General features: G+C 59.2%; 2 protein-coding genes across 3 annotated transcripts in view; both read right to left on the bottom strand.

Annotated features, from left to right (window-relative positions):
- Positions 1-3,083: 3,083 nt before the first annotated feature.
- Positions 3,084-6,792, bottom strand: SELPLG (selectin P ligand). Its single transcript, XM_063351072.1, has 2 exons — positions 6,162-6,792; positions 3,084-5,337 (listed from the first exon to the last, which is right to left on the bottom strand). Exons 1-2 carry the CDS (start codon positions 6,694-6,696, stop codon positions 4,166-4,168), a joined length of 1,707 nt encoding a protein of 568 aa, XP_063207142.1. The 5' UTR covers positions 6,697-6,792; the 3' UTR covers positions 3,084-4,165.
- A 3,477-nt stretch (positions 6,793-10,269) lies between these two features.
- The window catches only part of CORO1C (coronin 1C), a 58,776-nt gene continuing 52,541 nt past the window's right edge, over positions 10,270-16,504 (bottom strand). For both annotated transcript variants that reach the window (XM_063350765.1, XM_063350766.1), the window contains exons 5-11: positions 16,142-16,323; positions 15,436-15,555; positions 14,691-14,795; positions 13,339-13,484; positions 12,051-12,108; positions 11,714-11,959; positions 10,270-10,793 (exon numbers count right to left, since the gene is read on the bottom strand). In XM_063350765.1, coding sequence (XP_063206835.1) covers positions 10,674-10,793; positions 11,714-11,959; positions 12,051-12,108; positions 13,339-13,484; positions 14,691-14,795; positions 15,436-15,555; positions 16,142-16,323 — 977 coding nt within the window. In that variant the 3' untranslated portion in view covers positions 10,270-10,673. The remainder of the gene's footprint in view (positions 10,794-11,713; positions 11,960-12,050; positions 12,109-13,338; positions 13,485-14,690; positions 14,796-15,435; positions 15,556-16,141; positions 16,324-16,504) is intronic.

Here is a 16,504-nt window from a genome sequence, read left to right as displayed (position 1 = left end):
TCCCAGCACCCCAGCCCCGGAGCCTGTCCCCGTGCCCAGCCCTGCAAGAGCAAACCCTCCCGCCCTGCCTGGGGACACCAGCCGGTGGGACACGGCCACCGCGGCCACGCAGCGCCCAGGGGCAGGGGAGGGTGTCGGGCTCGGTACCCCGGCACTATTGGAGGCTGGCAGTGTGGCATGGGGGCAAACAGCCCTTGAGACCCCCCCCCGCCTTCATTTCAGGAGACCGTTTCCTAAATGCCCCAGCCTGGAAATGGTCCGACGCAGGCACCTCTGCCTTGGGGTGCAGGCAGGGGTGCAGGCAGGGGTGCAGGCAGGGGTAGGGGTGCAGGCAGGGGTGCAGGCAGGGGTAGGGGTGCAGAAAACCACCCCTGCCATTCCCCAGGCCAATGGGGCAGCGACGGCTGCACAGCTCCCCGGGTCATGGCATCCAGGTTGGGGGTCTGGGGGCTTCTCCTGCCCCCCCCCCCCAGCCATCAGTGCTCTGCCCAGCCCCCCGCGGTCCCCTCCGCCCGGGATGAAGTTGCTCAAGAGGCTGCAGCCGCCGGGGGTGACCTCATCCTCTTGCTATTTGCCTCCGCGCGCCTCCCCGGGGGCGGGGGGGACCCAGCCAGAACCCCCCCAAAAAAGCCATCGATGGCGCCTGGGGACTGTGACCACCATGGGGCTGGGGGCAAGGGTGCCCGTCCCCATGGCCACTGTGAAGCCGGAGAGGAACCCGGCGCCGTTTGGGTTTCTCCCGGCGTCGCCAAACGTCATCGTGGCTCCCAGAAATAACGGGTCCGTCCGGCTGTCTGCAGCCGGCGGCTCCGCGCAGCTGCTGGGGCGGCTTTTCCCGGCCTTAAGTGATCAGCGCTGAAATCTTAGAGGGGAAGGGGGAAAGGTGAGGGGAGGCCAGGGGGGGAGCGAGGGTGGCCACGCTGCCGAGCCAAGCCAGCCTGGAGGAGTGCCAGCGGCGTCCGGACTTGCTCCTGCAGCCCGTCCGGGGATGGGGCTGTGATTCCCTTCTGTGCCTGCATCCTGGCCGGTGTCCCCACCCCTCCTCATCCAGGGTCCCCATCTCTCCTTGGCCATAGTCCCCATCACATCCTGGCCAGCATCCCCATCCTTCCTTAGCCAGGGTCCCCATCTCTCCTCGTACAGGGTCCCCATCCCTCCTTGTCCATGGTCCCCGTCCCATCCTGGCCAGGATCACCATCCCTCCCTGGCCAGCACCCCCATCCTTCCTTAGCCAGAGTCCCCTTCTCTCCTTGTCCAGGGTCCCCATCACTCCCTGGCCAGGGTCCCTGTCTCTTCCTGGCCAGCATCCCTATCCTTCCTTAGACAGAATCCCTGTCACTCCTCATCCAGGGTTCCCATCCCTCCCTGGCTAGGGTCCCCATCCCTCCTTGGCCAGGATCCCCGTCCCTCCCTGGCCAGCATCCCTATTTCTCCTTGCCCAGAGTCCCCATCCCTCCCTGGCCAGCATCTCCATCCCTCCTCGTCCAGGGTCCCCACCCTTCCCCAAGCCATGGTCCCCACCACCCCCGTCCGGGGTCCCCATCCCCGCCCTGGACTCTTCCCGGGGCGGCAGAGGCGCGGGGACGGGCAGCCCCGGGTGCCAGCGCCCACCGGCCATTACGATGCCGTTTTTGCCTGCGGCTGGGGAGGGCTCTGCCCCTCGGCGTTGGGCAGGGCTGCGCCGCCCCGGCCCCGCTTTGTAATTTGGGGCAGCTGGAACGCGGGGACCCGCAGGGCTCGGCTCCGTGGCGCAGCCGGCCCGGGGTAACCTGCAATTTGCGACATTTCGGCCCTGCTCTGCTTGTAATTTGCTTCACTGGGCTGCGCTTTGCTGTGCCAGCGAAATACGCGGGGCGGGGGGGGAACGGGCTGATCCTGCAGAGCTGCACCGGGGCGTGCAGAGCACCGTTGACAGCCCAGCACCGCGTCACCCACAGCCCCGCGTCACCCACAGCCCCGTGTCACCCACAAGGACCGTGCACCCCACGCTCGCCGGGGCGGCGTGTCCCGAGGTCCCTGCTGTGACACCGCTCCGGCTTCCCGCAGATTCCTCTGCCGTGAGCTGGGAGATGGCAGCCCGACAGGACCCGCTGAGGATGCCAAATAGGGCGATTCCCGGCTCCCGGCAGCTGACACAGACTCCAGCGGTGGAGGAAAGTTTATCCTCGCCGCTCGCTGGGCTCCCAGGGCGGCAGGCGCAGGGCGGGCACGGGGCTGGGCAAGGGCAGGAGCGATCCCTCCAACCTGCACCCGTCGATTTTTTTGGGATCCACCATCCTCATCCTCACCTGGACTGGGGGCAGGGGCTGGACCAGCTGCTGTGGGTGGGATCACCCCTCCGATGGTGGGATCATCCCTCCGCCTCCGAGAGAAAGTGGGGCTGGGGCTGACAGTGGTCCCCATGGGCTCCCCTTCCCCAGCCTGGCCCCAAGTGCCCCCCAAGGGCACACAATCCTCCTTGCCCGCTAGAGCCATGAACTCCTGCGGCAACTTTTTGGCAGGGCAGGCGCTGGCATCTGCACGTGTGGGGACACAGTGGGGTCAGAGCAGGACGGCATCACCAGGGACCCCGCGGCCGCCGCGTCCCAGCTGGGGACCGGCCACCGCCGCCGGCTGCAGATCCCCTCGCCCACGCTGACTCACCCGTAAACATTTACATTCTCAGGCTGCTCGGCCCCAGATGGAAAATATCCGAAGTGGAGTGCGAATGTAAACAGGCGGCGGGGCCGGGGCGCAGGTGAAGCCACCGCACTGCCAACCCGCCCGTGGGACGGCCACCGCTGAAAGCGGCTTTCGAGGTGGTGGCACACCCAGGGCTCGGTTGGGGACAGGGTGGCACAGCGATGTCTCGAGCGCCTGCCGAAACGCTTCACTGCCCAAGTGTGTGCTGCAAACATTGAGGGCGGCGTGAGCCGGCTGGTGGGGCAGGGATGGGGACGTGGGATGGGGATGCGGGATGGGGATGCTGAACCTGGCAGGGTGCGGATGGAGGGGTAGGGACGGTGAGCCTGGCCACAGCAGGGATGGGGATGGAGGGACGGGGACATTGAGTCCAACTGGGGCAGGGATGGGGATGTGGGATAGGGATGCTGAGCCTGGTGGGGCAGGGGTGGGGATGTGGGGACAGGGACACTGAGCCTGGTGGGGCAGGGGTGGGGATGTGGGATGGGGATGCTGAGCCTGGTGGGGCAGGGATAGGAACGTGGGGACACAGCCTTGGCAGGGCAGGGACACTCCTGGGCTATTTCTGCTCCCTTGGGTGTCTCTCCCAGGGGCCGGGCACAGGGAAGGGGTCAGGCTGGTGGCTCAAGGGAGGTGGGACCTGGGGGCAAATCTGAGCCCACTTCAGTCCCCAGGTACAGGAGAGATGGTGGGACCCTTGGTGGCTGCTCATGGCCCTGCTCTTCCCCATCCTTCCCGGTCCCAGCCACAACCAGGCAGGGACAGCCCGGGGCCAACGCCGCCCTACGCGGCTGGGAGCCTGCGACCACCATTTGCTCACTGGGGACTAGCTGTAGGCGCACCGGCAGCGCACGGGACCACCTCGAGAGGCGGTGACGGTCCCGGACGTGTCCCCTCGCCTCGCTGTGGGCGACCGCAAGGCAGGAACACGTTACACCACGAACATGCCCATCCCCGTCCCCCCTCCCCGGCGTTTCCGCCCCAGCACCGCCACCCTTTCCGCTCCCATGCCGCGGCACGAGGCCGAGCCCCACATGGGGAGGGGGTCCCGGGGGCTGCGGTCCCCAACCCCCCTGGGGTCTGGCTCCCTGCCTGGTGAGGGGTGGCCGTGGGTTTCATTTCTGCTCCCCCCGGGGATGCTGGGGCTACTGCTGCGGGAGGAGGATGGAGAAGCGAAATTTCGGCAGGGGATGTGGGCAGGTGGTGGAGCGGGGAGGGGGCCGGGGGCTGGTGGGTGCCATCGCCACCAGGAAGAGACTCCCACATCCTGGTAACGCTTTAATGGGGTCAGCCTGGGGGGGCTGAGCTCGCCCCGGGGGAAAGCACCTCCCCATCGCGCTGGTCCAAGTTAAAACATGAACCCAAGGGGATGGGGGTCCCCTGCCTGCGGCTCCGTGAGCAGCATCGCCAGGGACCGGGCACCCTGCCCACCATGCCACCGGCCCTCCCGATGCTCTGGGATGCAGGACCCCGTCCCCGCGGCTCAGGAGTGCTCTGGCAGAAAGCTGCTGAGAGTCAGGTTGTCACCATCGGCCTCGGAGCCACCGTCGAGCAGCAGCTTCTGCCGCCGGACAGGGGCGGGCTTGGGGCCGTTGGTGGCCATGTCACCGTCGGGCAGCAGGGAGGAGATGCAGACCATCTCGGTGGGGCTGAGGCGGTGGTGAGCCGTCCGCGCCCGCCGCCAGAGCAGGGCACCCAGCACCCCCGTGCACACCATGAAGATGGCGGCCACCAGCGCCAGCAGCAGGATGGCCAGCAGGCACTTGTTCATCACCCTCATGGGGTCCCAGGGCACCGCGGTCCCCCTGGGCTTCGTGTCCCAAGGGGCTGAATGAGTCACTGCAGGAGGGTCTCCGGCTTTCCTGACTTTCTTGTATCCTGTGGTGGTGGGACCGAGGGCAGAGGTGCTGTTGTCCGTGCCGCCGGCCACCGTCCCCTCCTCGCTGGGCGACGTGAGCCAGCTGGGGACGGCGGTGATGCTCTTTTGGGGTGCTGCCTGTGTGCTGGCTTCTGCCGGCGGCGCAGAGCCCAGCAGCAGGTCAGGACTGGGGGAATCGGTTTCGTGCAGGGGATCGGCCGCGGTCGGCGTCGGGAGCACCCGGTGCAGGATGGCGTCGGTGCTGGGCGCTGCCGGCAGCTCGGAGCTCAGCAGCGGGTCAGGGGGATCGGTCTCATCCAGGGGCTCGGCTGTGGTCGGTGCTGGGAATGCCCGGCGCAGGCTGACGGAGGTGCTGGGTGCTGGCGGTGGCGCAGAGCCCAGCAGCAGGTCGGGCTCGGGGGAATCGCTCTCGTCCAGGACGCGGGCTGTGGTTGGCACCACCAGTGCCCGGTGCAGGCTGCCGTTGGCGGCAGGCGCTGGTGGCGGCGCAGAGCCCAGCAGCAGGTCGGGCTCGGGGGAATCGGTTTCCTTGCTGCCGGGCATCATGGTGGCAGCGTGGCCGTGCCCTGGCGTGCCAGTGGAGCCGGGCTTCTGCCCGCCATCGTCCCTCTTCCTGCGGGAGAGCGGCAGGGGCTCAGCCGGCGCCGGCCCGGCCGCCCCCCAGACCCACTGCTCGCCGTGGGGCTGCCCCAGCTCCGGCGGCGGCACGGCCCCGCACGCCCACAGGGTGCTCAGCACCAGCATCACCAGCACGGCCCAGCCCGGCGCCATGGGACCTGCGGGGGGGAACAGAGTGGGCGGATGAAATCGGGGTCCCCGCGCCAGGGTGCTGAGCTCCGTCGTTCAGGCTGAGCGTGGCCCCGGGGAAGGACGTGAGCGAAGCGTCCTCCTGCCCTCCCGGAGAGGGGCCCTGCGTTTTGGGGGGCTGGAGGATGTCAACGCCGGCCTCCTCCAGCCACGGCCGGCGGAGACGCGCTGCCTCCACCTGCGGGACCCCGGCCCCCCCACCCCGGCTCCGCTTGAGAAGAAAGTTTTGAAAAGGAAGCTGTTTGTCTGGAAATGGGAAACGAGCCACGACGGAGACGGCTGCTGCGGGACGGGCAGTTGCAGGATGACTCCCCCCGTGCAGAAATGAAACCGCAGGGATGTCGCACACGTTTCAGTCGAACCCCCCCAGGGCGCCCATCCTCCCGCTCCGCCAGCCGGGCTGGCATGGGGCTGCCGGGCTGAGGCCACCATGTGCCTGGGCATCTGCGCCAGAGCAGGAGGAGAGGCAACCCCCACCCCAAAACACCCCAAATCCCCCAACTCATTACACCGGCGGCCCCCCAGTGGCCCCGGTGGGTGGAGGCCAGCCAGGTCCCTGTGCCCAGCACCCGGAGCCGATACATGGTCCCCCAGCGCCGAGCATCCCCGGGAGGCTCCCACATCCCCAGCGCACCCACCCACCTCCTAAAAACCCCAGGGACCAGCACTGCACGGAGCGCGGCCACCCCCTGGGGACCCATGCACGCCCCACGGGGGGCCTCGAGCATCCCCTTGGCACCCACACCATCCCCGGGGCCGAGACCCGATCCGGCGTCCCCCCGCTGGGACTCACCTCTGCCGGGGGAAGCCGCGGGACCCTGAGCTGCAGCACGGTCAGGCATCACCAACAAGGGTCCGGCTGCGCCGGTGCGGGGGCTCCAGGGCGGCCGCGGGGCAGGGCAACCGCCGAAAGCCGAGAGGCGTCGCGGGCCGCCCTCCGCCTGCGCCTCCCGCCCGGGCAGGGAAGGGAAGGCGGGCGCGGAAGAGCGTCTGTGGTTTCGGGGAGCCCGGCGGGGGAAGGACGTCACGCCGGGAGAGGGGCCACTGAGGGCCGGGGGCTGCCTGCACCCACCAGCGCCCCAAAAAGTGGCCTCCAGCCCCTCCCCGCTGCGCCGGGTGCCCTGTGGGAGCCCCGGGGCCCGCTCAGCCTCCCCCGGCGGCTCTGCCGAGCTGTGTGCCAGGGCTCGCACCGCCCCGAAAGCAGAAGTGACGGCAAACACGGTGCCAGGGCTGCCAGCACCTCCCCCCCCGGGCACCATGTGGGCCCAGATGGGATGGGGGGCAGGTCCATGGAGGTACCCCAACACCGGGAAACAGCCTTCACACATGAGGAGGAGCAGGAGAGGGAGGGCCTGGCTCAATGCATTTGCAGAACCTTAGTGCCAGGGCCCTTCTCTGGCCCCTGATGTCCCCAGGATGGCAGCCTGCGGACAAGGAGCTCTCAGGGGGGGCTGGGGGGTCCGCTGGGCTGTGTCCCGGCTGCCCCGGCTGGGAAATACCCCACCCTCACGGCGAGCACTGGCGGAAGGTGCGGCCGCAGGAAGGATGCTGCAAGAGCGCATCCGCGGCAAACGCCCTGCGGCTGCTGCACGGGGCCGTAAACAACCCCACCGCCTCCACCGGGCCCCGGCAGCACCCTGAACCCCCCGTACCGCGGGCTGGATTCACCCCATCCCTCCTGGAAACCTCCTGGCCACGGGGGCTGGAAGAGGGTCCCGGTTCCTGCCGCCCCCACATCACTGGTGGGCACGCACGCACAGAAAATGGGGTTCGGGGCTGCAGGAGCGGGTGCGGAGCGGGGGCGAGCATCCCCCGGGAGGGGTCCAGGGTGTGCGTGGGGAGCATCGGCTCTCCGAGAGCATCCCTGTCCCGTCCCCAGGCACGGCCAAGCCTTCGGGGCTGTGCCGACGGCATCTGAAGGTGGTTGTGAAACGCTGGGTGAAACGCCGCAGCCCCGGGGAGGTCGCGCCGGGGGAGGGCTCAGCCCTGGCCGGGGACCGAGCAGTGCCATTTCCAGCCTGGACACTCTTTGCCGTTGCAGAGTTTCCTGCGCCCTCGAAGCCGGTTTCAGCCCCCGAAGGGCAGAACGAGCCCTCCCAGCTGCCGGGCAGCCCCCAGCCATGCTGTTCCTCCCCGAGACCACATCACCCCCATCCCCGCTACCCTGAGACCCCCCCCAGCAAGTCCGTGCCATCAAGTCCCACGTCCAGCCAAGCTCCTGGGTTTACTTGCAGGGAAATCACCCGTGAGTCCATGAGGACGCCAGGGGTGGGCCCCGGCTCTCCGGGGGCAGAGCAGATGGGAAGGGGAAGGGAGGGGTCCCGGAGGACAGACCCCGCTCAGCCGCAGCCCCACGCGCTCGGGTTCCTGTCCCTTACCCACGGAGAAGGGTCGTGCCATCATTTAACACCCTGCTGATGGATAAAACCTAAAGCGCACGTGCTAATGGGCAGCAGCGGGCGCAGGACGCAGAGAGTCAAAGAAAAAGCAAACCAGAGGAAGTTTATAATCAATGACTTTTATCTTTTGAAAATGGAAGCAAATATTTGGACAGATACTATGGCCGCTCTATAAGAGCGCATCTTTCAGGACTTCACTGGTTCTCTTCTGGGATATCACGGCTACAAAAAGCTTCAGGCACTGACTCCGGTTGAGCCTGGCTAGGCATCAGTTCATTTAAATAAAATACAGGCTATAAACTAAAAACCAGGGCGGCCTTTCCTCCGCCCTCCTCGGACCATCTCCCACACACCCACCTCCTCTGGGCATTTCAATCCAGCGTCTCAGAAAACTGATTTCCCTCCAATTAGAAAAAAACCAAAAGATCCCCAAGCGCACAACCCTGAAGTCACACATACAAATCAACACAGAGATCACCGTTTGGGGGAGCATTACGTTTGGCTTTGTTTTCCAGGAGAAAAAAAAAAAAAAAAAAAAAAAAATCGAAATAAAAATACACATCATCTCAGCCATTTACTGCAATACAAAAACGTCACCAAACATTCAAATAACCCGGAGCATCTGGACCACGAATCCAGCATCAGCGGTGACGGACACAGGGCAGGGGACGCTCGTCCCTCCTGCTGTGCTCGCCACTTAAAACAAAGCAAACCCACTTTTATGAAGCTTTCATGCTATGCAATTATAACACATCCGCTGTCTCTCCGCGTCCCGTTCTCGTGCCTCTCCAGCTACGTCGCCTGGCCGTCCCCACGCTGTGGTTTCGCCTTCACACACACAGACATCCCTCCAGAACAGAGAATCCTTAATCTGTAAATTCTGAACATGCAAACACTGGAAAAAACGGAGAATTTGAGGATTGCTAGCTAACCTAATGGGAAAAAAAAAAAAAAAAAATCACTTCAGCCTGGATGAAGGGACGGGCTCCCCCCCCCGCTGAGCGGCAGCCGCCGGGGATGCCCTGGGCGGGGGGACGCTGCTGCGGCGCGGCGGCTCCCAAGCACACACACGTGCACACACACCGGGGACGCAGTGAGCCGGGATCGATCCCAGCTGGGACAGGTACGGAGGCTCCTCAGCCCGAGAGCTCTCGGGCACCAGATAGTCTTTGCCCACCTTTGGATTGGACACGGGTTGCCGATGTTTCCCTGGCACCGCGGGGACGGGCGGCCCCAGCCCGGCCTGGCAGAGCTCGCGGGGGTGGCACGGAGCCTCTTCACGGCCAGGGACACAGCCCGCGAGCAGGGACAGGCGCCTGCCCCGTCCCCGACATGGGGGACACCTCACCCGAGCAGAGGTTTGCCGAGCTGAGGCATCCAAGAAATCCCACGAGGAGCTCGTGAGCCTGGGGCGCTCACGGGGGGGTCTCTGCTCCAAGAATCTCAAAGGACCGTGTGAGAAACCAGTTCTCCAAACTGGGATCAAAACCGCCCTCCCCAGTCCCTTCCACTCCGAAGGCCTGGGAGTGCAGGGGGTCTGGGGACGGAGGTCACTCGTCTGATCCGGGAACAAGTAATTGCTTAATTTCTACAAAGTTTTACGGCGTGGTGGGGTGGTGAGGCAGGAACGATGGAGAGGGGGGAAAAAATAATAAAAATAATAATAATAAAAAAAAAAAAAAACGGAGGCATTTTGCTTGCGGAGACCCGTCATGATAAAGTCACCCAGCTACTGCTAATGCTGCTTTGGAAGCAGAGTCTAAATTTCTAACACCAGAACTAAGGCGAGGGGCCAGAGAATTGCAAGCTCGCGGATTTTCGAAAGCTTCTTAAAGCCAAGGAGCCGAAGAGCGCGGTGGTGCAGAAACAGAAGTATTTACAGCAAGGCAGAGAGCTGAAGCAGACGCCAGCGAGAACCCGGTGACTGCCAACGTCCCACCGCTCGCGTCTCCCATGGCACACCTTAAACTTTGGACTCCACGGATAAAGGTAAAACCACTTCCTGCGTGAAAGTAAACTTCTGCCTCAAAATAAAAAGAAAACCGGCAAATAAAACACGCCCGGTTTGGACATGGGTAGAGGAATCCAAAACATGGGACTGTTTTAAAAGGGCAGCGTGATGCTAGTTTAAAAATTCTGTAGGGTGTAAAAGGAGAAGAGGCATTTTGTGGCACGAATCACCTCATTCAGAAACGGTTTTGTTTTGTTTTGTTTTGCTTTTTTTTCCTTTAAACTGTCAGACAATGGTGAGGGAGGCAGGAAAGGCAGCTTGTACGATCTCTGAGGGGTCTCAGCAGCAGCCTGGGCCGCACTGCAAAGGAAACCGATCTGATTGTTCGAAATTGTCAGATTTATACAAAATAGCTTCAGTTTTGTTCTCTGAACAGTATAAACACCCACCCCGCGCGCACACACACACACACGCACACACACGCAGTGCTGTCCCTTTAGATTTAAAACACAAATACTGCAAAGTGGCAAATAAGAAAAATAAAAAGCAACTTCTTTTTTTTTTTTTTTTTTTGGCAACTTTAAAAAAAATGGTTAAGAACAAGGTGGCATTGGTCCCTAAATCTAGAAAAAGATATTTGGGCACAACATTGAAAGTCAGAATGGATTTGTTTTTGAAGAATTCATAACATCTGGAAGAAAAAAAAAAAATACTGTAAAAGTAGCACTTATTCTTTTTGACTTGTTTGACACAGTCACATAAATTCATTAAAACATCAGGGGGGGGAAAAAAAAATCTTTTCACTAAAAAGCTTGGCTTTTAATCATCGGCTCTCGTTGACGTGAATTTAGGAGAACAGGAAAGCTCGTACTGGAATGCTGCACGCTGCTGCTTGCCGAACTGGGGAACTGGAATGTGCCTGGGCTGGCGGCGGGGCCAGCGCCGCTCGCCCCGCTCAGTCCGCGATCTTTGCCATCTGCTGCTCCAGCTTGGAAATGCGCTCGTCTTGGTTGGTGATCGTGTCTTTTATAGATTTCAGCTCTTTCAAGATCTCATCCAATTTGGCTTCGTTTTGCTGGAAGACAAGACAAGACACGTATTTGCTGGGAGAGCCGGCGGGACGCGCTCTGCGGACGGACGGGAGGTTTCAAAGCCAGGGGCTGCTCTGACCGGGATGCTCGCGAGCCGTACGCCTGCCCGGGGGCGCAGGCAAGCGGGGCGAGCGCGTACCACACGCCTGGCACGGGCACTGGGATGCTTGGGGCACGGGCACCGGGATGCTCGGGGCACGGACCAGCTTCAAGGGCATGCTTCAAGGCAGGGCAGGGGCTTCAAGGCTAGGGCAAGCTTCAAGGACATACTGGACCAATATCTGCTCTTTAACAGTGTTTAGGGACCTACTTGACCGACAGCCGTCACTCCCACATACAACTATACCCCACATTAGCTACAGCCCCCAACTACGGACTCGTACAACCTTCTTCTGCACCTGCATAGTCTGAGGTTCATTTGTCCCACTCCCTGTGTGCTGGGTTTTCACAGAATTCCAGACTGGCAGGGGTTGGAAGGGACCTTCAGAGATCACCTAGTCCAACCCCCCCCCGGCAACGCAGGGTCACCCAGAGCAGGTTGGACAGGAACGCATCGAGGTGGGTTTCGAATATCTCCAGGGAAGGAGACTCCACACCTCTCCAGGAAAAAAACAACCACCACAAAAAAAAGAGGTGCACAGCTCTCCCAAGCAGGCGGGTGGCTGGAACAAGTCAAGCTTTCCTTTGCGTCACAATTCCCAGTAATCTTCCACAACTACAGAAACCTTGCCTGAAACACCACAGCTAAAGTGCCACCCCAACTCCAGGTCTCCCACTGGCACCCAAGTCCCAGGGTACTCGAGTCAAACATGCTCGAGCTTTGTTGTGACTGTTTCTGAAGATGCAGCGCCCCGGTAATCGCATCTCGGGCCACGATCCCCCAAAGCCTGTGGATTTTACTCACAGAGTTTGAGGCATCAGCTGCTTTCTTTGGAGCATTTATGAGATCACTTTTCTTGTTCGCGGCAGGCTTGTTGTCCAGTATGTTCTTCTTGACCACCTTGAGATCCCTGTTCTTGCCTGGAATGTACCCATGCTTCAAGGAGATGAGAAGGGGATCGGCATTCTTCCCCTCAAACCACTCCTCTGCTTCCAGAGCTGCTTCTGGGCCAGCTGTATCAGGGTACAGGTCATCCTGAAAGAGGTCCGACTGCAAGCCAGAAGAGACGAATTGGTCAAGCGCTTTGGGGCTGGAAGGCACGAGCTGGCTTCAAACCACGTAACCAGCACGTAGGGCTCACCTTTCGAGGAACCGTCATGATGATGGGCTCACACTTCCTCTCGTGAAGCTTGAAGAACCTTTGAAAGAAAAAGAAAAGGTGCGATTTAGACGTGAGGCGAGCCAACGCCGTGCAAAGGAGGCCTCGGCTCTGCCGCTCACGCACAGCAGCGTACAGGGAGACGGAGGTGAGGGAAAACGAGCCACCCTAAGGAGTCACAGCTGGGCTGCGCTAGGACTTGCAGCCCTGCGAGGGCTGGGGAAAACCACCTGGGTGCGTGCAAAGCTCCCCCCTTAGGTACTGGGTGACTTCAGGGGGTCACACTTTGGCTAGAAGGCGCTGTCAGCGAGCCCCCTGCTCGGACCATTGAGGCAAGTGCTATACCAGCAATTTACAGGTACACACTAGCCAGCCTTCTGCTCATCGCTCACGTGCGTCTCCACGCTCCCGTCACCCCTCGCAGTCCTGCCTGGGGCCAGTGCCACTAACTCCAATGTCCTCAGCCTGGCCACCAGGCACTGCGGCTGAAACATTCACGTGCTTCAGGCAAGTGCGGGCTCTGCTCCCTTTCAGGGGCTCCTCCTTTCAGTAATAATCAAAGGAGCGTCAAAAGGCTTCCTTCCAGGAGCAACATCCAGCGTGCTCCCTACCAGCGGTGTGACACAAGCCATTGCAGTGACCCAAGCCTGCTTTCCCGAGGTGCCGCCTTCTTCCTTTGCCAGAGCTGCTCTCTGGTCACTGCCCTGCTGCTGTAATTACTCCTTAAATTCCTGAAACCAGCTCCCCACCCGCTTGCTGTGTACAAGCTGGAGGCTGACAGCAGATTTAGGCACCAAAAGTTCATCATCGGTATGTTGACAGCGTAGGCTGCAACCAACTTGGTGCAAAGTCTTCTGCAGACAATGTATTCTGCTAGGTATCACCCACTCGTTTATAACAGACTCAACCTAAGTCCCAGCATATTTTGAGGTTATATCACGTTATGCCCAGCACGAGTATCGCTTCACGTCACAGGTCCCGACAAAGCAGTAGTGTGGCCGGGAGGTCTTTCCAACGGCGGGGCCCTACGCCCAGCAGTGCTTGGTTTGCCGGCACACCAAGGGTGAAAACACAAAGGGTTTTACAGAAGGCTCCCGGCCCCTTCCCCTCCTGCCACGCGCCTGCAGCAAGCTGGCTGACGTGCACTGTAGGAACGCGCCCGCACTGCCCAGGTGCAGTAGCAGGACTTTTCCATTTCTGAATGGTTGAGTTCGCCACGGGGGTGACTCGCTAAGATGACACCACCCTCCCCGACAGCCCCTCTCCTTACCTGGCAATCTCACACTTGTTCACATCAAGGCCCCTCTTTGGCATGAACCCCATGCCCCTCTGCGGCTCTTTGCTGCTGAAGGTGTTGAGGTAGTGAACGTAGGGGGATTCGTCCGTGATCTCAAAGTAGCGAATGCTGCTGTCACCCTGCAAGAGATGAGAGGAGGGCCACTCCAGAGGCTGGAGGGGCTCGTGCTCCCCGTGCCCACACGTCTGCTCCCTGCTAGGCTAGGCAGCCGTTGGTCTCACCCCGTAGCCTTTCCTTCCAGGAACGCCGCCACAGAGTAATACAGTTTACAGCTATTTTTTTTTTTTTTCAGGCTAAAACTTCCATTGCTTGCCAGTCGTACGTGTCTCATCTCAAGCTGCTCGCAGCAGTCGCTATCAGACAGCACGGCGCCGTGTTCTCGATATCCACACGGCATTAGCAGAACTGCCGTAGAGCGGATCCCTACCGTAACCAGTACATTAGCTTGAACAGCTTCTCAGGGAGAAGTGCTGTTCTTCAAACTCCTGCAGTACAGGGACTTGAGCTCCTGCTTCAAGACTGGGGTGGTCAACGTCCACATTCTCCTCTTGTGAAAAAGCTAAACCTTCTGTCACAGTCGGGCAGAAAGGCTACAGAGCATTTTCTCTTTGATTCCAGGCAACTCTACTACACTAGCATCTCTGAAACAGCAGAAGAGGCAGCAGATATAAAACAATTATTTCTCATTAGCTGTTTACAAAGATGGGATTCTTGAATGTACTTGTACGGATCTTCTTTTGTAATGACTTGTTCATCTTGTCTTGTCTTTGGCTCCCGTTTGTAGGAAGTCCAAAGCGGCGGCATTCAGAAGTGGGCACTCTGGAGCACTTAATGCCTACAAATTGCTTTTAGAAAGGAGCACATGATTCCAGTTTTCTCTTATTTAACCCCACAAAATTACTGTAAGTGTTGCTACATGCTCCATCATCTTTAAGCACAAGGAGGATAACATCTAAAATGTATCTTCCTCCCACACTAACGAACAATCACTCAGGTCAACACCAACAAAGGACGTTTTGATGATGGTATCTGACTTGCTGCAGTAAGAGCAGCTTTACCTAAGTAAATCCATCTCAAAGAAACATCCGATTACATACCAGACCTCCACAGGGCAGACTTCACAGGCTCTCTGTACGGTCCTGCAGAGCGAGGATCAAACCAATTTTGGAGCAGCCTGATTTGTCTGCAGCCCTGAGCATCGCTGCAGCGCTAACTTTTGGTTCTACCTTTCTCACTCGAGACACTCGGGGAACATTTCACAGGCATCCTTCATCTCACAGGAGTCTCCCTCTACACACCCAGTCATTCCGAAAGCTCCTCCTTACCTTGCCACACAAGTAAATAATGTTGGTATCTGGATCGTAGAATGGCAGCAGGACTCCATTGCTGGTGTCCATCTCATGAAGGGCTATTGGTTCCTCCATGTTTTTCTGGAAACAAAAAAACACCAGTGATGCTAATGAAGAATGGAAAAGCTCATGTTAAAATAAGAGCTAAACTATTAACAGTTCTTTGTAGCCAGTGAACATGCAGCGGTGTCTCCACCACCCCCGAAGGATCTGTGCGTCACAATAACAAATGCTGTCAACATTCACAAGCCTATTCATTCCCCAGGGACATTTTAATCACAAAATGCAACAAAAGCAGGACCCAAGAAAAGTCACAAAGTCAAGGGAAAGATGTGACACAGTCACATTAGCGAGTGTCTTGTGGCGAGTGTGGCGGGATTGTCGCCGTCTTGCTCTGCACGCGTAACGTACAGAACGAAGCGACCTCTGCTCTCTGCGTACACCCTCTCAGACACTGCAAACGTGCAGCTCCCAGCTTCACCGCCGCCCTTGGTAAAGCGGGGATGGATACAAGAGAACTCATTTCCTCTACTGATTGAACACCCAGCCTAAACGACGGCAATACCTTCCGGCACCGGACGCCTGCACAGGAGCAGGCAGCAGATGGAAGAGGGAACAGGCTCAAATAACGTGAGCTATGAAAGTAGTGTGTGGCTGCAGGTCTGGGCTAGTAACTCAGCAGACATTACGACAGCCAAGTAATAACGGGAGAGGAACCTACTGGATTCCAAAGAGCAAGCTGCCGTTCGCTCATGCGGCTGAAGCCAGTTGTGAAGATGTTTCCATCAGCGAGGAAAATGGCTCGCATGGGCCGGGCTCCTTCATGGGTTTTCTCTTTCTCCTGAAAGAGATTTACAGATCAGCCTCTAGCAAGGAACAGGACGCCCACCTGGCGGTGGCTCCTCTTCCAGCTGCACAGAATCCCTGGCAGGACACACTGCTCCTCCACGCAGGATGCCGACTACACGGAGCAACATCCAGCTATCTTTACCTGACGCTTGAGGGAAGAAACCAATTACTAAACTACAAAAGAAGTGGTCATTCCTGGCTCATTTCAGCTTTGCCTATCAGACTCTCGCAAGGCTGAAGGAAGACTTCTGTGCAAGCTACGACACACATGCAGGCCTGCTAAATCTCCACTTCGCATACACAACTTTGGAACTGTAATTATACACAAGGATTAGATGTGGAATTACACTCCTGCAGGTTTTAAAACCCAGCCCTAAAATCCTAGTTCAAACACTAATCTCAATAAACCCAGACAAATCCTTCAACCACTGCTATTCCTCCTGTAATTTTTTCCTCACTTTGAAAAATGTACCTAAACATGGTATAGACTAGGCGAAAAGGTTCTTTCTCTATACGGTCTTGCTAACTCTCTGCTGGAGTGAAACCCAGTTGCTTCTTTAACTATCACGCAAACTTACAGCAACAATTTCTTGTTTCCTGGGGTCAATAACTCGAACTTTTTTGTCTTTGGAAGCTGTACAGATTAGGCTGCCATTGCGATTCCAGCTCACATTGTAAATCATATCGACGTGCATGTCATCCAGGTTTATGAGGGCTTCACCTGTTCCCACATTCCAGATGATGATTGCATTATCACAACCTAAAAGAGAACATAACAGCTAAAGTCACAACAACGGTGTACACAGAAGAAAAAAAACCCAGCTGTAGGGAACAAGGAATAAAATCTGTTGCAGCTCCAAAGCCTCAGCTGCTGACTCTTAAACACGCTCTGTGCACCATCGCGTGCAGCCTCAGGCAGGACATCCTCACGCAAATCCAGG

The sequence above is a fragment of the Chroicocephalus ridibundus genome, chromosome 13, assembly GCF_963924245.1.
Source record: "Chroicocephalus ridibundus chromosome 13, bChrRid1.1, whole genome shotgun sequence".
Taxonomy (NCBI): Eukaryota; Metazoa; Chordata; class Aves; order Charadriiformes; family Laridae; genus Chroicocephalus; species Chroicocephalus ridibundus.
The sequence above is the reverse complement of the archived record's forward strand: the minus strand, read 5'-3'. Positions and strand labels throughout refer to the sequence as shown.

Bases quoted from the DNA above. Each gene is read 5' to 3' on its own strand.
- SELPLG (XM_063351072.1), bottom strand. From the start codon at position 6,696: ATGTGTGAAGGCTGTTTCCCGGTGTTGGGGTACCTCCATGGACCTGCC. The intron at 5,338-6,161 runs GTGAGTCCCAGC...TCCCCCCCGCAG, and splicing joins CGCGGCTTCCCCCGGCAGAG to GTCCCATGGCGCCGGGCTGG.